The sequence below is a fragment of the Elephas maximus genome, chromosome 3 (genome assembly GCF_024166365.1).
Source record: "Elephas maximus indicus isolate mEleMax1 chromosome 3, mEleMax1 primary haplotype, whole genome shotgun sequence".
Taxonomy (NCBI): domain Eukaryota; kingdom Metazoa; phylum Chordata; class Mammalia; order Proboscidea; family Elephantidae; genus Elephas; species Elephas maximus.
The window spans coordinates 2,359,754-2,387,227 of NC_064821.1; the positions used below are offsets into that span (position 1 = coordinate 2,359,754).

General features: G+C 40.3%; 1 protein-coding gene across 3 annotated transcripts in view; it reads left to right on the top strand.

Annotated features, from left to right (window-relative positions):
* LOC126071868 (zinc finger protein 345-like) overlaps positions 1–27,474 on the top strand; it is a 245,407-nt gene that overhangs the window by 169,844 nt on the left and 48,089 nt on the right. Inside the window, exons 3-5 of one of the 3 annotated variants that reach the window (XM_049876244.1) lie at positions 19,461–19,587; positions 20,758–20,908; positions 22,042–24,091. The exons of 1 other annotated variant lie outside the window; for it this stretch is intronic. In XM_049876244.1, coding sequence (XP_049732201.1) covers positions 19,461–19,587; positions 20,758–20,908; positions 22,042–23,995 — 2,232 coding nt within the window. In that variant the 3' untranslated portion in view covers positions 23,996–24,091. Of the gene's footprint in view, positions 1–15,298; positions 19,439–19,460; positions 19,588–20,757; positions 20,909–22,041; positions 24,092–27,474 lie in introns of those variants that run through there. One more of the 3 variants, XM_049876249.1, reaches the window with a different exon arrangement.

Sequence of the window (27,474 nt, forward strand, 5' to 3'; positions counted from 1 at the left end):
TTGTGGAGGCTGTTGTAGATGTGGTCCATTAGTCCTTTGGACTAATCTGTCTCTTGTGTCTTTAGTTTTCTTCCCTTGCTCCTGAAGGAGTGAGACCAGTGGAGTAGCCTATATGGCCACTCAGAGGCTTTTAAGACCTCAGACGCTACTCACCAAAGTAGAGTGTAGAACATATTCTTTATAAACTATGTTATGCCAATTGAGCTAGCTGTTCCCCAAGATCATGGTCCCCACGGTCCTCAGCCCAGCAATTCGGTCCCTCAGGGAGTTTGGATGTGTGTATGGAGCTACCATGACCTTGCCTTGTACAGGTTTTGCTGGCTCCCCCGGTATTGTGTACCGCTTTACCCTTCACCAAAGTTTCCACTTATCTGTTGTCTATTAAGTGTTTTTCCATCTCCACCCCTCCGCTCCCTCCTAACTATCAAAGATTGTTTCTTTTTGTATGTAAGCCTTTTCATGAGTTTTTACAGTAGTGGTCTCATACAATATTTGTCCTTCTGTGATTGACTTGTTTCACTTGGCATAATGTCCTCTGGATTCATCCATGTTATGAGATGCTTCGCAGATTCGTCGTTGTTCTTTATCGTTGGGTAACGCTCCTTTGTGTCTATGTACCATAGGTTGTTTAGTCATTCATCTGTAGATGGGCACCTAGGTTGTTTCTGTCTTTTTGCTATTGTGAACAGTGCTGCAGTGAACATGGGCGTGCATATGTCCGTTAGTGTGACAACTCTTATTTCTCTAGGATAGATTCCTAGGAGTGGGATTGCTGGAACATATGGTATTTCTATTTCTAGCTTTCTAAGGAAGCACCATATCATTTCCCAAAATGTTTGTGTCATTTGGTATTCCTACCAATAGTGCATAAGAGTTCTGATCTTCCCGCAGCCTCTCCAACATTTGTTATTTCCTGTTTTATTGATTTGTGCCAGTAATGCCGAGGTGAGATGGTATCTCATTGTGGTTTTGATTTGCATTTCTCTAATGGCTAGAGATCGTGAGCATCTCATGTGTCTCTTGGCCGCTCGAATGTCTTCTTTGGTGAAGTGTCTGTTCATTTCCTTTGCCCATTCTTAGTTGGATTATTTGTCTTTTTGGTGTAGAGGTGTTGGATTTTCTTGTTCATTTTAGAAATTAGACCTTTATCTTATTTGTAATAGCCAAAAAATTTTTCCCAGTCTGTAGATTCTCTTTTTATTCTTTTGGTGAAGTCTTTTGATGAGCATAAGTGTTTAATTTTTAGAATACCCTGGTTTTCTAACTTATCCTCTGGAGCTTGTGTATTGTTGGTTGTGGTTTGTATCCTGTTAATGCCATGTATTAGAGCCTCTAGTGTTGATCCTGTTTTTTCTTCTATGAATTTCATAGTTTTTTGGCTTTATATTTAGGTCTTTGATCCATTTTGAGTTAGTTTTTGTATATGGTGTGAGGTATGAGTCCTGTTTTCATTTTTTTTGCAGATGTACATCCAGTTTTGCCAGCACCATTTGTTAAAAAGACTGTCTTTTCCCCATTCGATGGAGTTTAGGCCCTTGTTGAAGATCAGGTGACCATAGGTGGATGGGTTTACATCTGGGTTCTCAATTCTGTTCCATTGGTCAATGTATCTGTCATTGTACCAGTACCAGGCTGTTTTGACTACCACAGCTGTATAGTAGGTCCTGAGGTCAGGTAGTGTGAGTCCTCCTACTTTATTCTTCTTCTTCAATAGTGCTTTACTTATCTGGGGCTTCTTCCCTTTCCATATCAAGTTAATGGTAAGTTTTTCCATCTCTTTAAAGAATGTTGTTGGTATTTGGATCTGGGATTGCATTGTATTTGTAAATTGCTTTGGGTAGAATTGTCATTTTCACAATGTTGAGTCTATCTATCCATGAACATGGTATGTTTGTGCATTTTTGTAGATCTCTTTTGGTTTCTTGCAGTAGTCTTTTGTGGTTTTCTTTGTATAGGACTTTTACATCCCTGGTTAGATTTGCTCCCAAATATTTTATCTTTTTAGGGGCTATCATGAATGGTATTGTTTTCCTGATTTCCTTTTCATCATTCTCTTTATTGGTGTATAGGAATCTAACCGATTTTTATATGTTTATCTTGTATCTTGCTACTCTGCTGAATCTTTCTATTTTGTTTTAGTTTGGGTACATAGTGTGTTCCTAGAAATTTGTCCATTTGCTCTAGATTTTCAAGTTTGTTGGAGTATAGTTTTTCATGATACTCTGTTATGATCCTTTTTATTTCAGTTGGGACTGTTGTAATGTCCCCCATTTAATTTCTTATTTGGGTTATCTGCATCCTCTCCTGTTTTTCTCTTGTCAGTTTGACCAGTGGTTTGTCGATATTGTTGATCCTTTCAAAGAACCAGCTTTTGGTTTGTTGATTCTTTCTATTGTTTTTCTCTTCTCTATTTCATTTATCTTTGCTCTGATATTTGTTACTTCCTTTCTTCTGGTGGCTGTGGGCTTCTTTTGCTGTTCTCTCTTTGTTTCAAGTTGTGCGGCTAATATTTTGATTTTGTCCCTTCTTTTTTGATGTGTGCATCTATTGCTATAAATCGACCTCTGAGGACTGCCTTTGCTGTGTCCCAAAGGTTTTGGTATGATGTGTTTTCATTCTCATTTGATTCTAGGGATTTTTTGATTCTATCTCTGATTTCTTCTATTACCCAGTGGTTTTGAAGCAGGCTGATCTTCACTTTCCATGCAATTGATTTTGTTTCCTTACTCTTCCTGTTGTTAATTTCTACTTTGATGGCATTGTGGTCAGAGAAGATACTTTGTATTATCTCAGTGTTTTGGATTTTGTTGAGGGTTGCTCTGAACCCTAAGATGTGGTCGATTCTGGAGAACGTTCCATGTGTGTCAGAAAAGAATGCGTACTTTGCAGCTGTTGGGTGGAGTGTTCTATATATGTCTGTGAGGTCCAGTTGGCTGATTGTGCTCTTTAGCGCTCCTGTATCGTTGTTGAGTTTCTTTCTAGATGTTCTGTCCTTTACTGAGAGTGGTGTGTTGAAGTCTCCTACCATTGTGGAACTGTCAATTTCTCTTTTCAGTGCTGCTCAAGTTTGTTTTACATATTTTGGAGCCCTGTCATTGAGTGCATAGATGTTTATTATGGTTAAGTCTTCATGTTGGGTTGTCCCTTTAATCATAATAGACTGCCCTTCTTCATCTTTTATGGTGGATTTTGTTTTAAAGTCTATTTTATCTGAGATTAGTATTGCCACTCCTGCTCTTTTTTTGGTAGTTATTTGCTTGATATATTTTTTTTAATTCTTTGATTTTTAATAAATTTACATCTTTGTTTCTAAGATATGTCTCTTGTAGACAGCATATTGATGGATCCTGTTTCTTTATCCATTGTGTCACTCTGTGTCTCTTTATGGGTGCATTTAGGCCATTTACATTCAGTGTAATTATTGATAGGTGTTAGTCTACTGCCGTCATTCTGTAGTGCTTTTCTTTTGTGGTGCTGACTTTTTCTTTGTTCCTCTTACTCTTCTGTGCAGAGTTCCTTTTGTTTGTGGATTTCTTTTTCATTTCTTTTGCTTTCGTAGGTTTGTTTTTATTGAGACTTTATGCTTTCCTTCTTTATTTTGATGAGTGGATTTGTTAACTTTCTTTGTGGTTGCCTTGAAATTTACCTTTATCTTCCTCAGTTTGAACCAGTCTATCATTATTTGGTATCGCCTTGCCTTCCTCTTCATTAGAAAGTTCTATACCTATACCGTTTATTCCCTCTTTCATTGTTCTAACAGTGTTGTGGTATACATGTTAACCTCTCTCGTTCCCTGTTGCAATTCTTTTGGTTTTGGATAGTGCTTGAGAGTTCATTTCCTATGTTGGTATCTGGCTGGTATAATCTTGCATCCTAGATTCAGGCTGTAGTCTGATGTTGTTTGTTCTCAGGCTGAAGGACTCCTTTTAATAATTCTTGTAGGTTTTGTTTTGTTTTTACATATTCCCTTAATTTCTGTTTATCTAGAAATGTCCTAATTTCACCATCATATTTGAAGGAAAGCTTTGCAGGATATATTATTCATGGTTGGTGATTTTTTTTCTTTCAAGATTTTATATATGTTCTCCCATTGCCTCCTTGCCTGCATGGTTTCTGCCAAATAATCCAAACTCAGTCTTATTGTTTCTCCTCTGTGACTTTTTGGTTTTCTCGAGCTGCTCTCAGGATTTTTTCTTTGTCCTTGGTTTTAGCAAGTGTGATTATGATATGCCTTGGTGTTTTTCTTTTGGGGTCTGTCCTATATGGGGTTCGTGGAGCTTCTTGGATGATCAGGTCTGCATCATTCATGATATTAAGGAAGTTTTCTGTCAGCAGTTCTTCAATGATCTTCTCTGTGTTTTTTGTTTTCTTTCCGTGTTCTGGAACTCCAATCACTCATAAATTTTTGCTTTTGATTGTATCCCACATAATTTTCAGGGTTTCCTCATTTTTCTTCGTTCTTTTTTCCAATTTTTCCTCAGAGTTATAACCAAGTGTTTGTCTTCAATTTCACTGATCCTGTCTTCCATCATTTCAAACCTGCTCCTCAGCCCTTCTATAACACTATTTCTGAAATTTTGTTATCTTTTGGATTTCTAATCGTTATTTTTGTATGATTTCTAGTCGTGAATTTATTTTGGCCTTTTATTCCTGTATTAATTTCCTGAATTCTTCCTTTTTTTTTTTTTGTCTGTACTTTCCATGAATTTGTCTGCCTTTTCCATAAGTTCGTCTATTTTTTCCTCATTTTTGTCTGCTTTTTGCTTCAATTCTTGTATAGCTGTGAATATTAGAGATTTGAATTCCCTGTCTGATAGTTCTAGTGCCTTTTCTTCTACTGGAAAGTTATCTGGTGTTTTATTTTGTACACCTACTGCAACCATCCTGTCCTTTTTAAAATATGTTTTGATATTGTCTGGTGTCTTCAGGACATTCAGTAGTTGTTTTCTTCATTCCTTGATTGTAGATTTGTTTTGTCCTAGTTTTTTGTTTTATTTAGTTATGTCTGAGCAAGTGGGCTGTGTGTTCTTTGTTGTTTGCTCATCTGTGGTTGTGATACTTTTCATGTTCTTTTCTAATGGGGGGGGCTGGTCACTCAGCTATGGTGTAGCAGGGCAGGTCCAGCTGAAGGGGAAGGTCTGGGGTGGCTTGTTTGTGGCACGTACTAGGGCCGACAGGGCAAGCCAGGAATCAGTGCAGACAGGTTCCAGTAGGCCGTGTCTGTGCTGCTCGGTGGTATGATGTTCAGCACATGGTGCAGGTAGGCAGGATAGAGGGGGGAGGTTGTGACGTATGGAGCTAATATGGGTATGGGGAAGAGGAGAGAGAAACAGGAGCCAAAAGCAAACAAAGGGAAAAAAAAAAGTGCAGAGGGAGTTTGCAGTTGGAGTGGAGAGATGAGAAACCAAGAAGTAGAGCAAAGCCAAAATGGAAAAAAAAAAAAAAAAGTAGATAAAAATTTGGAAAAAAGAAGGAAAGCCCCAGGGGTCCCGCCGGTGCGACCTTCAAAACCGGGGGAGTCTCCCAGGCTGCGCAGTATAGCCTGGCTAGAGGGGGTATAGATGTCACACAGCCACAGGTATTCAGGAGACAGGAAAAGAAGGTAAGTATAGACGGATGAGAACTGAGAAATGGAAAGAGAGAAAAAAAAGTAACGCAGGAAGGCTGTTTTAACTGATATAAAAGTTACTTTAAAGCTTCCTTAAATCTTGAGAAGGTTCTTACAGAGCCCTGCTATATGTAACAAGTCATGCCAGAACCTCTAGTGTTTTAAATATTTTAGTCATTTTAGAAACATTCTCCTGGCTGAGATAAAATGGGTGTACAGACTATGACCTCCCTGGTTTCTGTATTTAGAAGAGCTGTAATTTATACTTTTGTGATTTGCACAAGTGTACTAGGTTGTTTAATAACAGTTTGGTCCTAGCTCATTAAATTTTACGTGGTTTTATTATTATGAATGTGAATTCCTAGTAAAAACACTTAATATCTCATTTTACTTATTGTTTAAAAGTACAATATGGTTTACTGAAATCGTTTTTCCAATAGATAACACCTTCACAGTTCAAAACTCAGTATGAACTTTAACAGTGTAGTTTATTTAGACTTTTTCTTAGTCTTGTCCTCATCCGGCACATCCCTCTTTCCCCAACTTCCTTTAAATAACCAGCTTTATTGCTTTCTGAACCATCTTTAGTGTTTATGTAGAACCAAGCAAATAAAAATAGAAATCTTTTATTTCCCTTTGTTACATAAAAAATAGCATGATATTTAACTTTTTAATGAATGATTATCATGGTGATCTTTTCATAAAAGCACGTGTTGTTCTGAGCTGCCGTCAGTTCGTTTCTGACTCATAGTGACTCTGTGTACAACAGAATGAAACACTGCCAGGTCCTGCACCATTCTCACAGTTGTTGTTATGCTTGAGCCCATTGTTGCAGCCACTATGTCAGTCCATCTCATTGAGGGTCTTCCTCTTTCTTGCTGACTGTCTACTTCACCAGGCATGATGTCCTTTTCCAGGGACTGATCCCTCCTGATAACATGTCCAAAGTATGTGAGACATAGTTTCGCCATCCTTGCTTCTAAGGAGCATTCTGGTTGCACTTCTGCCAAGACAGATTTGTTCATTTTTTTGGCAGTCTGTGGTATATTCAATATTCATCTCCTATACCACAATTCAAAGGCATCAACTCTTCGGCCTTCCTTACTCATTGTCCAGCTTTCGCATGCGTAAGAGGCAGTTGAAACCACCGTGACTTGGGTCAGACACACCTTAGTCTTTAAGGTGACACATTTGCTTTTTAATACTTTAAAGAGGTCTTTTGCAGCAAATTTGCCCAATGCAGTGCATCTTTTGATTTCTTGGCTGCTGCCTCCATGGGCGTTGATTGTGGAACCAAGTAAAATGAAATCTTCAACAACTTCAGTCTTTTCTCTCTTTATCATGATGTTGCTTACTGGTCCAGTTGTGAGGTTTTTTGTTTTCTTTATGTTGAGGTGTGATCCATACCGAAGGCTCTGATCTTTGATCTTCTTCAGTAAGTGCTTCGAGTCCTCTTCAGCTAGCAAGCAAGGCTGTGTCATCTGCATAACGCAGGTCGTTAATGAGTCTTTTCCCATTCTCATGCCCTGCTCTTCTTCATATAATCCAGCTAATCAGATTTTTAATCAGATTATTTGCTCAGCACACCTTTCCTGACTTTAAACTACACAGTATCTCCTTTTTCTGTCAGAACAACTGCTCCTTGTTCTATGAACAGGTTCCTCATGAGCACAATTAAGTGTTCTGGAATTCCCATTTTTCACAGTATTACCCATAATTTGTTACTATCCACACAGTCACATGCCTTTGCATGGTCAATAAAACACAAGTAAACATCTTTCTGGTATTCTGTGTCCTCAGCCGGGATCCATTTGACGTCAGCAGTGATAGCCCTCGTGCCACGTCCTCTTCAGAATCTGGGTTGAATTTCTGGCAGTTCCCTGTCAATGTACTGCTGCCACAATTTTTGAATGATTTCCAGCAAGATTCACCTTGTGTGTGATGTTAATGATATTCGATAATTTCCACATTCTGTTGGATCACCTCTTTTTCGAATGGACAGAAATATGGATTTCTTCCATTTGATTAAATGCCTTCCAAATTCCTTGACATACCCAGTAAAAAACTAGTGCCGTCGAGTCGATTCCGACTCATAGCGACCCTATAGGACAGCGTAGAACTGCCTGAGGAATTCCAGCGTTGCATGTGTTTGTTGAAACATCTCAATTGGTACCCTGTCAACTCCTGAAGGCTTGTTTTCTGCCAGCACCTTCAGTGCAGCTTGGACCTCTTCCTCTTCCTTCAGTGTTGTGAGTTCCTGATCATATGTTACCTCCTGAAATGACTGAACATTGACCAGTTCTTTTTTGTTCAGTGACTCTACATATTCTTTCCACCTAGTTTTGATGCTTCCTCCATCATTCAGTATTTTGCCAATAGAATCCTTCAACATTCCAACTCTGGGCTTGAATTTTTTCTTGAAACCTTTCAGCTTGAGAAATGCCAAGCATGTTCTTCCCTTTGGTTGTCTAACTCCAGGTCTTTACAGATGTCATTATAATACTTTGTCTCCTTGAGTAGCCCTTTGAAATCTTTCATTCAGCCCTTTTACTTCATCATTTCTTCCATTTGCTTTAGCTACTTGACATTCAAGAGCAAGTTTCAGAATCTCTTCTAACATCCATTTTGGTCTTTTTTTCTTTTTAATGACCTCTTGCTTTCTTCGTGTATGATGTCCTTGATGTCATTCCACAGCTCATTTGGTGTTTGGTCATTAAAGCTCTGTGTGTCAGATCTATTTTTGAGATGGTCTCTAAATTCAGGTGGGATATACTCAAGGTTATACTTAGGCTCTTGTCAACTTGTTCTAATTTTCTTAAGCTTCAACTTGAACTTGCATATGAGTAGTTGATGGTCTCTTCCGCAGTTAACCCCTGGCCTTTTTCTGAATGATGATATTGAGCTTTTCCATTGTCTCTTTCCACAGATGTAGTCTATTTCATTCCTTTGTATTCCATCCAGTGAGGTACACGTGTATATTCGCCATTTATGTTGTTGGAAAAAGGTATTTTCAGTGAAGAAGTCACTGGTCTTGGAAAATTCTTTCATGTGACTTCTGGCATTGTTTCTATCACCAAGGCCATATTTTCCAACTACCGACCCATCTCCTTTGTTTCCAACTTTCGCATTCCAATTACCAGTAATTATCAATGTGTCCTGATTGTATGTTCAATCAATTTCAGACTGCAGAAGTTGGTAAAAATCTTCAATTTCTTCATCTTTGGCCTTAGTGGTTGGTCTGTAAATTTGAATAATAGGCGTATTAACTGGTGTTCCTTATAGGTGGATGGATATTATCCTATCAGTGATGGTGTACTTCAGGGTAGATCTTGAAATGTTCCTTTTGATGATGAATGCAATTCCATTGCTATTCAAGTCATTCCTGGCATATTAGACCATATTATTGTTCAATTCAAAATGGCTAGTACCAGACCATTTCAGCTCAGTAATGTGTAGGATATTGATGTTTATGCCTTCTGTTTCATGTTTTACAATTTCCAATTTTCCTAAATTCATAGTTTGTACATTCTACCTTCTAGTTATTAATGGATGTTTGCAGCTGTTTCTTCTCATTTTTAGTGTTGCCACATCAGCAAATGAAGGCTCCAAAAGCTTGACTCCATCCACGTCATTAAGATTGACCCTACTTTGAGGAGACAGCTCTTCCTCAGTTGTCTTTTGAGTGCCTTTCAACCTGACAATGTTCCACTGCTATTCTTAAGGTTTTCACTGGCTAATTCTTTCAGAAATAGATCTCTAGGTTCTTTTTCCTAGGCTGTCTTATAGTCTGGAAGCTCAGCTGAAACCTTGCACCGTGAGTAACCCTGCTGGTATTTGAATACTGGTTATATAGCTTCCAGCATCACAACACGCAAGCCCCCCCACCCCCCCACCCAGTACAACAAACTGACAGACGTGGTAGAAATAGACTTTAGTCAGTATTTATGGCCTCCCAGTATGTCCCACCTTGATCTCATCTCCTCCTTCCTGAAGATTTTTACTATCTGCATTTAGAAGTTTATAACTACTATCAATATTATTGCTATTATTATAACTTTATCACCCAAGTCTTAATCCATAAACCCTGTATTGTTTAGTTTGGCCTCTTTTGAGCCTTCTGTAAATTCAGTTATTGCTCTTTCTGGGTTCTTCAGTGACTGGTTTCCTGAGAATGCTTTTAAGTGTCATATATGTTTGTGTCTGCAGCTCCAGTCTCTCCATATGCCTGTGTATGTATGTTTCCATTGTGTAAATGGACCACAATCTACCTAGCCATGGTAGAACTTCCAGGATTTGAGTAGCTCAAGTATAGTTTTTGCTCTTGTGAGTATTTCTGCTCTTCTGTTCATTGTCTTTCCAGGCTCCATGTGCTCCTGCACAATATCTCTGCAGTGAGGGAAAATGGCTGTGTTGTAGTCCATGTTGTTGTTGTTAGGTGCCATTGAGTCAGTCTGACTCATAGCGGTTTTCTGCTAGTTTTTTGGCTCATCTTTTCATTTTTTTTTTTTTTTATTGTGCTTTAGGTAAAGGTTTACAGAGCAAATTAGTTTTTCATTAAACAATTAATGCACATAATGTTTTGTGACATTGGTTTCCAACCCCATGATGTGTCAACATCCTCTTCTTCTTGACCTTGGGTTCCCCATTACTAGCTTTCCTATCCCCTCCTACCTTCTTGTCCTCGCCCCTGGGCTGGTGTGTTCTTTTAGTCTTGTTTTGTTTTATGGGCCTGTCTAATCTTTGGCTGAAGGGTGTACCTCAGGAGTGACTTCAGTGCTGCGTTAAAAGGGTGTCCAGGGGCCATACTCTCGGAGTTTCTCCAGTCTCCATCAGACCAGTAAGCCTGGTTTTTTTTTGTGTGTGTGAGTTAGAATTTTGTTCTACATTTTTTTCCAGCTGTGTCCAGGACCCTCTATTGTGATCCCTGTCAGAGCTGTTGGTGGTAGTATCCAGGTACTGTCTAGTTCTGCCAGACTCAGTCTGGTGGAGGCTGTGGTAGTTGTGGTTCATTTGTCCTTTGGACTAATCTTTCCCTTGTTTTTTTGTTTTCTTCATACTCCTTTGGTCCAGATGAGGTGGGACCAGTAGAGTATCTAAATGGCTGCTCACAAAGTTTTAAGACCCCAGATGCTGCTCACCAAAGTAGGATGTAGAACATTTTACTTACAATTTATGTAATGCCAATTGAGCTAGCTGTCTCCCGAGTAGATTTCTTTATTTTTCTTAAGTGTCTTTTGCAGAGCAGAAGTTTTTCATAGGTAAGAAAACATTTGCAGAAGTTTTTTATTTTAACGAAGGCCAGTTTATCCATTTTTTTTCCATCGTGGATCGTGCTTTCGTGTTGTATCTAAGAAATCATCATCAAACCCAAGGTCACTTAGGTTTTCTCCTACATTGTCTTCTTGGATTTTTATGGTCTTACTTTGACATTTAGGTTTTTGATCCATTTTGAGCCAGCGGCAGGATCCAGACCGGGCAAAAGCCAGAACATCCACTTATATTTGGATGCAGACCACACGTCCAAGGAAACTCCCTTTCACCTGATTGGCTACTCACAGCAGATTCCATCACGGGGGAGATCACAAAACAGATCTCAGCAGGGAGGTGATCACAACATTATATGACTGCCAAAACACTGAGAATCATGGCCCAGCCGTGTTGACACATAATCTTAACCACCACAGATGGCGAGACTTCATCTCACATATTTTGGACATGTTATCAAGAGGGACCAGTTCCTGGAGAGGGACGTCATGCTTGGTTAAGCAGAGGGTCAGCAAAAGAGAGGAAGACTCTCAATGAGATGGATTGACACAGTAGCTGCAACTGTGGGCTCAAGCATAACACTGATTGTGAGGATGGCACAGGACCAGGCAGTGTTTCATTCTCTTGTACATGGGGTCACTGTGAGTTGGAACCAACTCGACAGCAGCTAACAGTAACAACAAAGAGTTTGCAATGTACATTTACCACTATCCCAGTCCACTTTCAGGTACCACTATGCGACACAGGTAGTACAAGTAGGTTATAACTGTATTCTCCCCCTCCTGACCCTGCGACATTGCTGTCATCATTTCACTTATCCATAAACTATAATCACATAGTATATTTTTGCCATTATTTTGAGCAAATTGTTAAATTTATGATAAATTAAGTATAAGAAAGATGAAGAATTTTAATGTTGTCTTCATTTATTTATCGTCTAATGCTCTCCCTTTCCTTAAGTTAGATCTGAGTTTCTGATCCGTATCGTTTTCCTTCTTTCTGAAAAACTTTATCATTTTGTGCAAGGAAGTTCCATTGGTGACCAGTTTCCCCCACATTTGTCTGTCTGGAAATACCCTTGTATATTTTTCACTCTTTTTAAAAAATCTTTTTAATTTTAATATATAAGAAAACATTTGCTAATTCAACAATTTTTACATGTGTATTTTAATGGGTGGCAAAAACAGTTAAGCACTCAACTGCTAGCTGAAATGTTGGTGATTCGAAACCACCTACAGGTTCCTCAAAAGACAGGCCTGGTGATCTGCTTCCAAAGGGTCACAGCCTTGAAAACTCTGTGGAGCAGTTCTACGGCGCACACACAGAGTCTCCAAGAATCGTAATCGACTTGATAGCAACTTAAGGATGACAGCAATAATGTAGTGACAGAGATTACATTCATCTGTTGTACAACTGTTACCAGTATCTTTTCCCAATTTAATTCCACTACCGGTAACAGAAACTGAGTGCCCTCTGCACGACGAACCCCCTTTGCTCCAAGTATTTGTCCTTTTATAAGTGACTTATTTCACTCAGCATGCTGTTTTCAATGTTCAGCCATGTTCTAGCATCTATCAGGGCTTCATTTCTGTTTATAGCTAAGTGGTATTCCATTGTTTGGTTATACTGTTTTTTGTTCATCCATACATCTGTTGATGGGCATTTAGGTTACTTCCATATTTTGGCTACTGTGAATAGTGCTGCAATGAATATTGGTATACAGATTTCTGTTTGATTTTCTACTTTTAATTCTTTTGGGTATTTGCCTGTGAGTGGGATTGCTGGAGTATATCGTAGTTTGGTAGTCAACTTTTTGAGGAACTGCTAAACTTTTCCACAATGGCTGTACCATTTTGCATTCCCACTAGCAATGGATTATGGTTCCAGTTCTTCCACATCCTGGCCAAGACTTATTATTTTCCATTTATTCTCCTTCCCTTTTGAAGGATAATTTTGTTGGATACAGAATTCTAGTTTAATCTTTTTTTTTTTCTAACACTAGATATTTCATTCCACTCTCTCCTTGTTTGCATGGTTTCTTAAAGCAAGTCTGATGTAATTCTTGACTGTTCTCACTAATAGAAAGGTGATTGCTCTCCCCTCCAGCTTCTTTCAGTATTTTCTCTTTGATTTTGTGTAGTTTGAATATGATATCACTAGATGAATTTTTTTTGGTATTCATCCTTCTTGGTGTTCCCTGAACTTCCCGAATCTTTGGTTTGGTGTGCATCATTAGTTTTCTAAATTTCTTAGTGATTATTACCTCAAATATTTCTTTTGTTCATTTCTACTGTCTTTGCTTTCTGATTCTTAGTACGTGGATGGCCCATGTTTAGTAATTGTCCCACAGTTCTTGGATATTCTGTTCCATCTTTTTCATTCTTTTTTCTCTTTGCATTTCAGTTTTGGGAGTTTCTGTTAACATATCTTCAAGCTCACCGATTTGTTCCATGGCTTTGCCCTGTCATCTGAAGAACTTGTTAAAGGCTTTCTTCATCCCTGTTACAGTGTTTTTGATTTCTAGTGTTTCCTCTGGTTTCTTTGTTACAGTTTCCATCTCTCTACTTACATTCCCCATGTGTTGTTACATGTTATATACATTATTAGCACCCCTAGCGTGTTAATTATAGTTATTTGAAATTTTTGGTCTGGTAATTCCAAAACCTGTGCCGTATCTTTGACTGCTTTTGATGCTTGCTGTGTCTCTTCAGTCTGTGTTTTTAGGATGCCTAGTAGTTTTTTGTTGAAAGCCAGCAATTATGTACTAAGTAAAGGAAATGAGGTAAATAAATAGGCCTTGCCTTTATCTGGCTAGAAGTTACGCTGTGTTTACTGCTTGCTGTGGGTGTCGGTTGTGGTTGATGTTCTTGTTTTTTTCTTACCTGTTATGTTTGGGTTTCCTACAGACTTCTGAAATCAGGCCCAAGACTTGGAGTTCTTTCTGTTGTACTCCTGTTATTGTATAAGAGCCCTACTGATGTCGTGGTAAGGTGTGGACATAGGGGAAGTCTGGTGTAGCCCATTGATTAAGCCTCAGTCTTTTATTGAGCTTGTGCCCCTGGGCAGTGGAAATACGAGATCTTCTCTGCTTCTCTCCTCACTGACTTTGGTGAGACAAGAATCCTAGATGGGGCTGATATTTCAGTACTGAGATCAGTTCGACTCTGGTAAAATAAGTTCCCTTGAGGTCAGGCCTCATCAGGGAGAGCAGGATCCGCTGGTAAATTCTTGAAATGGCTACTTTTCCTCTCACCAGTGGAAGGAGATTTGTCTCTGATGGTCACACTGAGGATCTGAGAGGGTTCCTGCAGGTAAAACTCACAAAACTCTGTGGGTCCCCAAAGGTTGGACCCCCTGGCCTTTTTAACCCTGAAGTTTGTCCACATCAGGCCTCCAGCAATTAATCAATTGCATTTTAAGTTTTCCTACACTGGAAACCCTGGTAGCGTAGTGGTTAACAGCTGTGGCTGCTAACCAAAATGTCAGCAGTTTGAATTCACCAGGTGCTCCTTGGAAACCCTATGGGGCAGTTCTTCTCTGTACTTTAAGTTCGCTATGGTTTGGAATCGATTTGACAACAACGAGCTTTTGGTATTTTTTATGCTGATACTGATCCTAGAGGTGGTTTCTACTCCTAGGTTTTTGCTCTGGTATAAGTCTGTAGCTTTTTATGTGCCACTCCACTTTTGGGGCAATAATGTGTTCTATGACCTCAATTTTCTAAGTTCAATATGTTCAGATTTTTTTCTCATGAGGATGGGAGCGATGCCTTCCAAGCTCATTATATTACTATCAAACCAAAAACTAGAAATCTTCATTTGTGTTTTGTGTCATTACTATGGTCTGTGTATTATTTTGTACACTATGGTCACGTGTTGCTTAACATCCATGATACATTCTGTGAAACAGGACGTTGTTTGACTTGGGCATTGTTTGAACACCGGATTATATACAGGCAGTCCCCGGGTTAGGAACACTGAAGTTACGTTCAATCCGTAGTTACAAACAAACCCCAGTGAACCCCATTATTTTAAAAATTTGAGATATATACAATGGTTCATGAGAACAGATGGGCTATACTTTGCAATGCACATCAAAACATTATTATTTCTGTATTATTAAGATGTGCTATCTGGAAGTGTTTCTTTAAAGTTTTTTATGCAAGAAGCTGTTGTGTTCTCTGCATCCAGTTACATATGCTATGTCCCTTTCTCCAGTCAGGATTTCTGAATTCTCTTATAACCTTATGAGACCATGGATATATATGCAGTTGGATGTTGCCCCAGTGGACCTTGTGCGGCACATGACTCTATTCATTTATGCTTTTGTATTTCTAGTTTCCCAAGTTTATATGTTTAGCCTACTGGTAATGACATTTTCTTTTCTGGGTATAAGCAATGTGTCTTTCCTTTCCTTGGCATGTAGGTCAGTGGAACCCTTTGAATCCTGTGCCTCCGTGTTGGGACTTGTTGAAGTTGATGAACATGTGAAATGTCAGTGAGTGCTTGCAGAATCATCGTAGTCTGCTTCCAAGTTTCCAGAGTTGAAAATGTGATCTTCCCTTCTCTTACCAAGCCAGGCTTCACAAGCAATTTTCTAAAATGATTATTTTGCTCTCTGCGCATATTACTAAAGATAAATATGCTTGTGCCATCTGCTGCTTATCCCCTTAGTGTGCTGCATTTTCAGTAGAACACATTGCCACCAGACATCTTGTGTGTGTACGTGCATATACGTGTGTGTGTATATACGTGTATGCACATATAAATACATACAAATAGATATATGGAGATTTGTATATATACATAGAATATATGTATTTAGAAGTTTACTGTCCACGCTCAAAGAACGTGCTGTCCATGTTGTAAAAGTGGCTTGGGGGCAATGTTCTGACCTCCTCAAACTCCACAAGGGGGAAGGAGAGCCAGGATCAGCAGTGCAAGGCTGACTCCCATGAGGCAGAGGCCAGGCAAGCCTCCTTTCTCCACCATCTTCACTAATTCTGACACCAACCGTCCCTCACGCAGCACTCTCTACTTCTCTGCTGGGTTCGATAATTCATTCCAGAGGCCACACAGAGCTCAAAGACCATACTCACGATTATGGGTTTATTACAGAAGTAACAGTTACAATTCAGGCTCAGGTACACTGAAGATACAGTCCTTCCATCAGGACAGCCTCTTCCCAACTGTGCTCCCAGGCACACTTCTCCCTAGTCCTAGCCCTCTACCCAAAGTCACTCACCTTTCTCTCTCTGTGGGCCAGGAAGCCATCACACTGCCTCCTGCTGCTGGGTCTTTGCCGTCGGGTCTCTCCTGCCTCCAGGAGCTTCTCAGTGCAAGGATCCTGGGTCCAAAGGACTCACTCTCTGGTCCTAGCTGTTACTCTGAGTGGTGGTAGAACCCTCCTCTCTGCTCTAGAGTTGGCTCTCTTTCTAAGGCAAAACCGACCAATTCTCTTGGTAGGCCACAATTACCCTGTCACACAGTCCCACCCAGTCACGGGAGTGAGAGTTACACATGTTTATCTGCATATTTCTGTTTTGTTTACTGCTGTATCTGCTTTGCAAACATATAGTAGGCTCTGTGTCAGTATTACCTAAATCCATTTTAATAAATGAAGGTAGCCACAATTAAGTCTGAAGAGTAAAAGCCATGTCTGAAACACAGGGCTTTGCCAGGAGAAATAGCTCTGGGTTGTGTGAATTGAATACAGTGTTTCATTTGTCTCCTCTCTCTAATGTCCAGCAGGACTGTAGATCATGTATGGTGTTAATTGTAGAATATCAGCCAGAATAACAGCAAAACTGTATGCATATCAACAGAAATGTAGTTGTCAGGAATTTAGGCTTCAAAGACAAATTGACCTGCATTCTGAACCAAGCTTAGCAGCATTCCAGATGGGCAACATTTTGCATATGATTGATTGTATCTAACAGAAATCCTCACAACTGGACCAATAAGCAACATCATGATAAACAGAAAAGATTGACGTTGCCAAGGATTTCATTTTACTTGGATCCGCAATCAACATCCATGGAAGCAGCAGTCAAGAAATCAGAAGACGCATTGCATTGGGAAAATCTGCTGGAAGGGACCTCTTTAAAGTGTTAAAAAGCAAAGATGTCACCTTGAAGACTAAGGTGGGCCTGCCCCAAGCCATGGTATTTTCAGTCACCTCATGTGCATGCAAAAGCTGGACGGTGAATAAGGAAGACCAAAGAAGAATTGATACCTTTGAATGGTGGTGTTGATGAAGAATATCGAATATACCATGGACTGCCAAAAGAATGAACAAATCTGTCTTGGAAGAAGTGGAACCAGAATGCTCCTTAGAAGCAAGGATGACAAGACTGCATCTCACATAGTTTGGACATGTTATCAGGAGGGAGAAGTCCCCGGAGAAGGACATCATGCTTGGTAAAGTAGAGGGTCAGCAAAAAAGTGGAAGACCTCAACAAGATGGACTGACACAATGGGCTCAAGCATAACGATTGTGAGGATGGCGCAGGACCAGTGCTTCATTCTGTTGTATACAGGGTCGCTATGAGTCGGAACTGACTTGACGGCACCCCAACAGCTTTACTTCCAAGACTTCAAACCGGTTCATGCCCAGTTCAGTCATGGCCCAGAAAGTGAAACCAGAACATACCCAAATTTTTAAAGTTCTTGTGAACCAGAATGATAGTGGGAACAGGGAAAATTATGGTCAAAGCCATGGTAGAAACTTAACTCTCTTAGAAAAAAGGGCAATGTATGTGTTGCTTGGCACCAAGTATCTTGCCCATCGGATTTTGAGCAGCTGGAAGCAGCGGTTCTATGCTCAAAGATGGTAGTCAACCATGGCACTCTTAATGTGGGACCCTTGCTAGAGTCCTGCCGGTAATCCAGTCTCCCGTGTGAGGCTCCTGAAAGGGCTTGCTATGCCTCTTCCAGTCTCCCATTCCAGGGCTTGGACTGTAATTTTTCCCATTTCAATTATCTGTCTGGTTCATTGAAATTTTAAAAATTAGGGTCTGGTCCAATTTTGCTTGCTCAGCTGTGACTGAACTGTTTTGAAGCCCTGCTTTACTCAGCTATGAACTGTTTGAAATAACCTACTTAAGAAAGTCATGAGATGTAAATGAGCTAGTGTGTTTAAAACTTTTTGGAAAACTTTTCACAAACCGTATTTGCTCAATACATGGAACTTTTTATCATTACTATATTGTACAGTCAACATTAGGATTTTTGAAAACTTGAAAATATATAACCTGGCCCACTGCTGTGTAGAGCTTTGGATTTTGGCTCTAGCTCAAAGTTTGTTGTGACACCATCATACCAGGGTTGATCAGAGATGGCATAGATAACTCAGTTCACCCCTTCCCTGACAAAAGAAGCCTTCTTACCATAAAGCTACCTTCCAGGGGCTGCAAATGTGGGGGAATTTTGGATTGTAGTCTCTAGATGACTGGTGTGTCTGTTTCCTAGGCTTCACAGTAATTGAACAGGTAAATCGTCTGCACTTCAACTTACTTACAAAATTAATTTTTATAGTACAAATTACATGTATAACAAAACATTTGCCAATTCAACAATGTTTCCACGTATAACTTGGTGACATTGATTACATTTCTCATGTTGTACAGTCATTACAAAATGGGAATGGTAACCTCTTCTCTTTGGTCAGCAAACTCGAGGGCATGGTATTCTTGTTTCTGCAGAGGTAGCGCTCTTTGTCATCTTAGGACATTAGACTGTGTTTGTGTGAGGGTGTGTGGGTTTATGTTTGTTGAAGGGAGAAGCCACTAATAATTGGAGTATAGTTGCATCAGGTCTCGAAATTTGACAATTGTGGGGAAATCTGGATTCTCATGTTTCTTGTCTCTCACTTGAGCTGTTTTTAATTTTTATTACTTTTGTCTGTCTTTATGAAAGGGACAGAAAGGATGACAGAACAACCAATTTTTTGGAATACAGGTGTCATGTAAAAATTCATAATCCTTTAAAAGAATATTCTTTTTTCAGCAATGGACCTTTCACCTCCTGATCTCCTAGAATTCTTAAAGAAAATATGACCAGCTCGGGGCCTTGGGTTCTCAGTTTGTTTGTGAGAGCCTTGGTCCTCCCATGGCTCTGAGGGGCAAAAGGAAACCCTGGCATTCTGCAGTGTTTCCCAGTTGTTAATACATCATCCTGACCTCACCCTGCAGTTTATGTTTTGTTGCGTGTTCTGGTCGGTCTTATGGAAGGAGGTGAAATTCTTCACAAGGAAGTGATGATCTGAATTACAGCATTACTCTAATTTCTGCTCTGTTTTCTAACTGTTCTAGACCATAAAGAGAAAGAAACAAGATTGCAATTGGTCACAGTCAAACTGTGGAAAAATTATTTAAATCTGTGGGACAGGTTACAATCAGTGACGAAGTGAATGTAGCTAGTGATTATGGTGATGGCTATACTGTAGAGTACGCCTGGGTAGAACACAGAACCTTGTTTCAAATCACTATGAATTGTGAATTCTCCAGTTCTGTCAGCCTCATCCTTCATTCTTGTACACATTGGAGTACATGGTCCCTTGCTGATCCAGAATGTATGGAATGTTTTAGGACTCAGTGGTCATTGAGGATGTGGCTGTGGTCTTTAGCCAGGAAGAGTGGGCTTTGCTGGATCTTGCTCAGAGGAAACTCTACATAGATGTGATGACGGAAAACTTCAGAAACCTGGCCTCAGTAGGTAAGAATGGCATCTTTTTCTTTTTTTCCTTTAGTGAACAAAGATACCTTACTCATCTACTTGGCTCCAGTATTTGGCCTGAGGAATGAGAATAAATTGTTAAACACAACAGGTACAGTCCCGTGATCTATGGAGCTCACATATCCTGGCCTCCCCGTGAACACAGAGCTCTCTGTATTAAATTGAGTTTTTATTTCTCTTGTGACTAAAAGCCCTGAGGCTCTTTAAGTGTTGTAAGTGTAAGCACTGGCTTCAGGGTCACTTTGGGGCACTGAGAAATTTGTGTTTTGGTACCTTGTAAAGAGTTTTACTGTGCTTATTACAAGTTTGACATGATTGTTTTGCTGCAAATAAACTCACACCTGGTCCGTCTTCATCATCTCATAGCGACCCTATAGGGCAGAGTAGAACTGCCGCATAGAGTTTCCAAGGAGCACCTGGCGGATTTGAACTGATGACCTTTTTGTTAGCAGCCGTGGTACTTAACCACTACACCACCAGGGTTTCCTATGAGTTGGAATCAACTCGATGGCAGCGGGTTTGGTTTTTTTGTTTTTTGGTCCATCTTCAGAGACCCTGAAGAGCCTAGTATTGGCTTGTGTCAAAGAAATGTTCATTGCTCTGTACTGTGTTGCCTCACGTTCTGCATTTCTCCATGCACCCCATTGTCAGCTATACCCATTTGTTTTCCCAGAGAAGCAAGGACAGTGGAGATGGGAGTCATCCAGGGCCACTGTGTCAGGAAGCACAGGAAGACTTTTTTGAAGGACCAGCTCTGCAGAGAGGGAATTACATTAGAAGAGTCAGCTAGAAAAAGCCTCTTTTGGGTTAAGGACACAGTTTCACGGATACCTGTGCATAGTTTTCTTACTTTAGCAATCATGTATTTTCCTCTTTTAATCCTGACTCTTTTCCTTTTTTAGTATTACATATGTATTGTGTCCAATATCTTTCTACTTAGCTCTTGTAATTATACCTATTTATATCACCATTACTGTCAATCTTCATGAATGTATTTTCTAGTAAATCACTTTTTAACCATTGCCAAAGTGCTGAAACAGTGCAATGTGGCTTAGTGTTTCTTTGTTCACAGCAGCCTTTTTTCCTCCCTAATAATTCCTTTCCTTTTTGTTTCTTATTGTGAACCTCAACTGGAATTATTGGGGTCAGTCTCCCAAAACCTTAATGATGGAGAAAACTTATCCAGTGAACATGTAACGGTGCGATTTATGAAGAATGACACCTGGTTCTCCACGTTAGGAGAAATCTCTGAATTGCGTGGCAATGAAGCTCACGATAAGAACCAGAGGAGACATGTGAGGTGAGTATCATTCATAGAAGAGAAAACAGCACCTCAGGAGAAAATTCTAAGGTGTCATGACATATGTATACAGATATAGATATGTAAAATGCATGATGTCTTAGTTATTTAATGCTCCTGTAACAAAAATGGAAGCCCTGGTGGTGTAGTGGTTAAGTGCTATGGCTGCTAACCAAGAGGTTGACAGTTCAAATCCGCCAGGTGCTCCATGGAAGCTCTATGTGGCAGTTTTACTCTGCACTATAGGGTTGCTATGAGTCAGAATTGACTTCGACAGCAGTGGGTTTGGTGTTTTTGGTTTTATAACAAAAATACCATACATGGGTGACTTTAACAAACAGAAATTTATTTTCTCACAGTTTAGGAGGCTAGAAGTCCAAATTCAGTTTGCTGGTTCTAGGGGAAGGCTGTCTTTGTCAGCACTGGAGGAAGGTCCTAGTCTCTTCTGAGCTTCTGTTCCTGGGCAATGTTCTTGTGCCTTGTATGTGTCTTCCCCACATCTCTGCTTGCTTTTTTAATCTGTTTTATATCACAACAGAGATTGCCTCAGGATACACCCTAATCCTATCTTATTAATGTAACAAAGACAAACCATCCCCAAATGGAATTATAACCACAGACATAGAGGTTACGATTTACAACACATGTTTTGGGGGTACGTAATTCATAACACTGGGTAGAGGGTCAGCGAAAAAGAGGAAGACCCTTGAGATTGATTGAGACAGTGGCTACAACAATGGGCTCATAAGAAGCAATGATTGTGAGAATGGCAGAGGACCAGGCAAAGTTTCATTCTGTTTTACATGGAGGTGCTGTTGCGTCGGAATTGACTGTACAGCATCTAACAATATATATAAATCTAGCTGTAAAATTGTATGCTCAGAAAAGTTTCACAATATAACATTTTCATAAATGTGGGTTAATTATTGATTATTTGAGACATACTGCACTTGGATGCAATTATCAGGAAGCCACATATTTTAGAAAAACAGTGACAGTAATGGTAGACTTTTTGCTAGATGACTTATGAAACATGAGGCAAATCAGGGCAATAACTATGTATGTTTTCTGTGTTTGGTAATGGTGAAATGGTAACAAATTTATTTCTAATACATGTTGCCTATTTTTAACAGAATTAATACAGTAGAGAACCTCTGTGAATGTAACGAAGGCAATCAGAGTGGGAAAACCTTCAGTCAGATTCCAAATCTTACTGAGCCAAAAAAAAATTCTCCAAAAGTAAATCCTTTTGAAGGCTGTGAGTGTGGAAAAGCCTTCATGGATCAGTTACCACATAAGCATCCTACCAGATCTCACACTGGATGCAGTGCCTGTCGGTGTAAGGAAAGTGGAGAAGCCTGCAGTTGTTTCTCTCACCTAGCCACTCCTATGAGAACTCTTAATGGAAAGAAACCCCATAAATGTAAGGTATGTGAGAAGGACTTCATTTGTGTATCAATGCTTAAGGATTCTGTGACATCACTCACTGGTGAGAAGCCCTATGAATGTAATGAATGTGGGAAAGATTTCTGTAGTTGCTCAGCCTTTTGGACACATTTGAGAGGCCACAAACATGAATGTAAAGAATGTTGCGAAACTTATAGTCATTCTTCATCCTTCATTTTACATAAAAAATTTAATAATAGACATATGCCTTTTGAATGTAAGGAATGTGGGAGAGCCTTTAGTGAGGCCTCATCCCTCACTCAGTATTTAAGAACTCACAGTGAAGAAAGGCCTTATGAATGTAAGGAATGTGGGAAAGCCTTTAGTCAAGCCTCATCTCTCACTAACCATATAAGAACTCACAGTGCAATTAGGCCTTATGAATGTAAGCAGTGTGGGAAAGTCTTTAGGCATTCTGCAAACCTCACTACGCATGTAAGAACTCATCTCGGAGAGAAGCCTTATGAATGTAAGGAATGTGGGAAAGCCTTTAGTCATTCCTCAAACCTCACTGCACATATAAGAACTCACAGTGGAGAGAGGCCTTATGAATGTAAGCAATGTGGGAAAGCCTTTAGTCATTCTTCAGCCCTTACTAAACATACCAGAACTCACAGTGGAGAGAGGCCTTATGAATGTAATCAGTGTGGGAAAGCCTTTAGTCATTCTTCAGCCCTCACTACACATATAAGAACTCACAGTGGAGAGAGACCTTATGAATGTAAGGAATGTGGGAAAGCCTTTAGTCATTCCTCACCCCTCACTAAACATATAAGAACTCACAGTGGAGAAAAGCCTTACGAATGTAAGGAGTGTGGGAAAGCTTTTAATTGTTCCTCAACCCTCACTTCACATCTAAGAACTCACAGTGGAGAAAAGCCTTATAAATGTGAGGAGTGTGGGAAGGCCTTTAGTCATGCCTCATCACTCACTACACATATTAGAACTCACAGTGGGGTTAGACCTTATGAATGTAAGGAATGTGGGAAAGCCTTTAGTGAGGCTTCGACCCTCACTAAACATATAAGAATTCACAGTGGAATTAGGCCTTATGAATGTAAGCAATGTGGAAAAGCCTTTAGTCAGGCCTCGTCCCTCACTTCACATGTAAGAAGTCACAGTGGAGAGAAGCCTTATGAATGTAAGGAATGTGGAAAAGCCTTTAATTGTTCCTCGCACCTCACTTCACATATAAGAACTCACAGTGGAGAAAAGCCTTATAAATGTAAGAAATGTGGGAAAGCCTTTAGTCGTTCCTCACATCTCACTTCACATATAAGAACTCACAGTGGTGAGAGGCCTTATGAATGTAAGCAATGTGGGAAGGCCTTTTGTGATTCCTCAACCCTCACTACACATATAAGAACTCACAGTGGAGAGAGGCCTTATGAATGTAAAGAATGTGGAAAAGCCTTTAGTCATGCCTCATCCCTCACTAATCATATAAGAATTCACAGTGGAGAGAGGCCTTATGAATGTAAGCAGTGTGGGAAAGCCTTTAGTCAGTCATCAGCCCTGACTACACATTTAAGGACTCACCGTGGAGAGAGGCCTTATGAATGTAAGCAATGTGGGAAAGCCTTTTGTGATTCTTCAGCCCTCACTGCACACATAAGAACTCATAGTGCAGAGGCATTATGAATGTAAGGAATATCATAAAGATTTTAGTTATTTGTCATCCCTCACTAAGCATATAAGAACTCACAGTGGGGAGGGACTATATGAATGTAAAGAATGTGGGGAAGCCTTTAGTCATGTCTCATCCCTCACTGAATATATAAGAACTCACAGTGGAGAGAGGCTTTATGAATGTAACAAATGTGGGAAGCCATTTAGTCAAGTCTCATCCCTTACTCAAGGTGATAGTTAAGGTTGTGTGTCAATTTGGCAGGGCCGTGATTCTCAGTGGTTTGGCAGTTATGATGTGGTTGGCAGTTATGTAATGATTTAATCAGCTGCAGCTGCATAATGAGATCTGATGTAATCTCCATGATGAGATCTGCTATGAGCAACCAAACAGTTGAAAGGGCATTTTCTTGGGGGTACGACCTGTATCCGATATATATGGACTTTCTGGCAAAGTTAGCTGACTTTTGCTCAGCTCTGGGTCCTGCCTTTGGGTAGTCATCATCTTATCTCCCGTTCTTCGGACTTGAGTCAGCAGCCTACCGTCTAACCTGCCAATCTGGGATTTGACAGCCTCCACAGCCTGTAAGGTAGCAGCAGCCTGCTCTCTGACCTGCACATCTTGGGTTCATCAGCCCTTGCAGCTACACAAGTCGGGAGAAGCCTCCAGGTTGACACCTGACCTACAGACTTGGCACTTGCCACCTTCTAGAACCACGTTTAGGTTTGTGGTTTAGAACCATGTGAGCCATTTCCTTAACAGAAATACGTCTCTCTTCACCTCGCCGTCCCCTCCCACTCCCCCTACCCGCCCTCCTCTCCTTCTTTATATGTATGCTTCACTGGTGTAACTTCTCTAAACCTAAAACACTCAGCATATAAGAACTCAAAATGGAGTTAACCAAAACCAAAACCCACTGCCATCGAGTCGAATATAAATGTAATCAACGTGCGAGAGCCTTTAGTGAGGCCTCATCTCTTATTTCACACATAAGAAGTCATGGTGGAGAGAAGCCTTATGAATGTAAGAAATGTGAGAAAGCCTTTAGTTGTTCCTCGTAACTCACTTCACATATAAAAATTTAGAGAGATGCCTTATGAATGTAAGCAATCTGGGAAGGCCTTTCATGATTCCTCAGCCCTCATGGCACACGTAAGTACTGACATTGGAAAGAGGCCTTATGAATGTAGCCATTCTTCACACTTCACTACACATAAAAGAACTCAGTGCAGAGGTTATGCTATGTCAAAAGTGGGATGTTTCATTCTTACTGCTTTCAAACATCAAGTTACTTAAAGTCAGGAATTAAATAACAGTTGCTCAGTGAGTAAGAAAGCAATACTAATTCAAAGAAGAAATCATAAGAGCCACTTCGTGCCTTTGGGAGAAATGACAGTTTCATCGTAACTGTGGGGCTGTCACATAGTGTTTGTTACATTCTCAATGCAAGTTAAATTTTACCTTAAAGTTTTTGGCTGTTACAAACAAGACTGCAGGGAATAAACTTGAGCAAATGTGGTTATATATTTTTCATGTTTTATTGACATTATTTTGCATACAATAAAATACACTGACCTTGTATTTAGTTTGAGTGTTTTGTTTTTTTTCCATATGTATTGCATTTCACTCCATTCTTTCCTATCGTAAAGTTAACCATTTTACCCTTCATAGTTAGGAAGTTTCTCTTAGGGAGGTAGTTTGAAACTGGTCAGGGGTCTTCCTCTTTTTTGCCGACCCTCTATCATACCAAGTATCATGTCCTTCTCCAGGAATTGGTCTTTCCTGATATCATGTACAAAGTACGTCAGATGAAGTCTCACTGTCATCGCTTCCAAGGAGCACTGTGGCTGTACATCTTCCAAGACAGACTTGTTTGTTCTTCTAGCAATCCATGGCGTATTCAATACGCTTTGCCAACACCACAATTCAGAGGAATCAATTCTTCGATCTTCCTTATTCATTGTCCAGCTTTCTATGGATGGATGGATGGATGGATGGGTGGGTGGGTGGGTGGGTGGGCGGAGGGATGGATGGAGGGATGAATGGATGATGTGTGATTTCCCAGTTGATTCCAACTCATAGAGACCCTGTAGGGCAGAGTAGAACTGCCCCATATGGTTTACAAGGCTGTAATCCTTATGGAAGCCTACTACAACATCATTCTTCTGCGGGTGGCTGATGGGTTTGAACTGGCAACTTTTTTGTTAGCACTCGAGCTCTGAACTACTGTACCACAAAAGCTCCTTCAAATAGATAGGTTATATATATAAATATGAATATGTATATATGTGTGTGTGTGTGTTAGGTGTCAGTTGTGACTCATAGTGCCCCTATGTACAACAGAACAAAACACTGTCCAGTCCTGTGCTACCCTCACAATCATTGTTATACTCGAGCCCATTGTTGCAGCCACCGTGTCAGTCCATCTTGTTGAGGGTCTTCTTTTTCTCTGACTCTCTCTTTTACCAAGCATGATGTCCTTCTCCAGAGACTGATCGCTCCTGATAACATATCAGAAGTGTGTGACACATAGTCCTGCCACCCTGGCTTCTAAGGAGCATTCTGGTTGTACTTCTTCCAAGACAGATTTGTTTGTTGCTTTGGCAGTCCATGGTGTATTGACTCTTCACCAACACCACAATTCAAAGCTGTCAATCTATGTATATAAATTTGTAAGACATGAAAAAAATCTACCCAACTTTGTGTAATTGGAGAGACAAAACATGTATTTCTAAGAGAAGAGTCAAAATTGAAGGACATAAAATCTCTCTAATCTTAAAAACACACCTTTTTCCTTTTAAAACATTAATGGCACTTTGTTTCTAAGACTTATCTGGAGATTCATTCAAGGGGAAATAGATAAGAGTTTTGATACAAGATAAGTGTATCTAACAAAAATCTGTGGCAGTGGTGCTGTGGTTCCTGGGACGGGGCCCGGGCCAGCAGCAAGGCCTTGGGCCACTTCTCAGGTGACAGTAGGTGGGGGGGGGGGGTGCTGAGTGCTTCCTTGGCTGCTAAATTGTCCTGGATCCTATTCCTGGTGCTCTCCTGCTGCTGCTCACACATGCACTGTTAAATCTACCCTGCGCCCTTCTCCTGGGGTACACAATCCATCCTTCTTGCCCTCTGCCCGTGAAATCCCTAAGGCCAGTCTGCACCACTTTACTCTGACTGTATTTCCCAGGGGTTCCTGGGACTCAAATCTACACTGCGCTCCTTTGTTATGCTTTTTGAGGTCTGCCTACTCCCAGTAAATGCTTTGCCCACCTTGTCACTTCTTCCAGCCCTGTCTCAGTCTGAGTCATCTGTTTTGTTCCTGCCCTGGGCTTTTTGGTAATTCATGAATAAAGGTGCTGCTGCCTGTGACTATCTCAAAATGGCCACATTGAGAAGGGCAGCAAGTAGGGTATGGAGGGACTGTGAATCTCTGCCCTCCTGCAGCCCCCACTTCAAGTAGAGGTATTCGTTCCTTTCTAATAACAAAGGCCCCCTC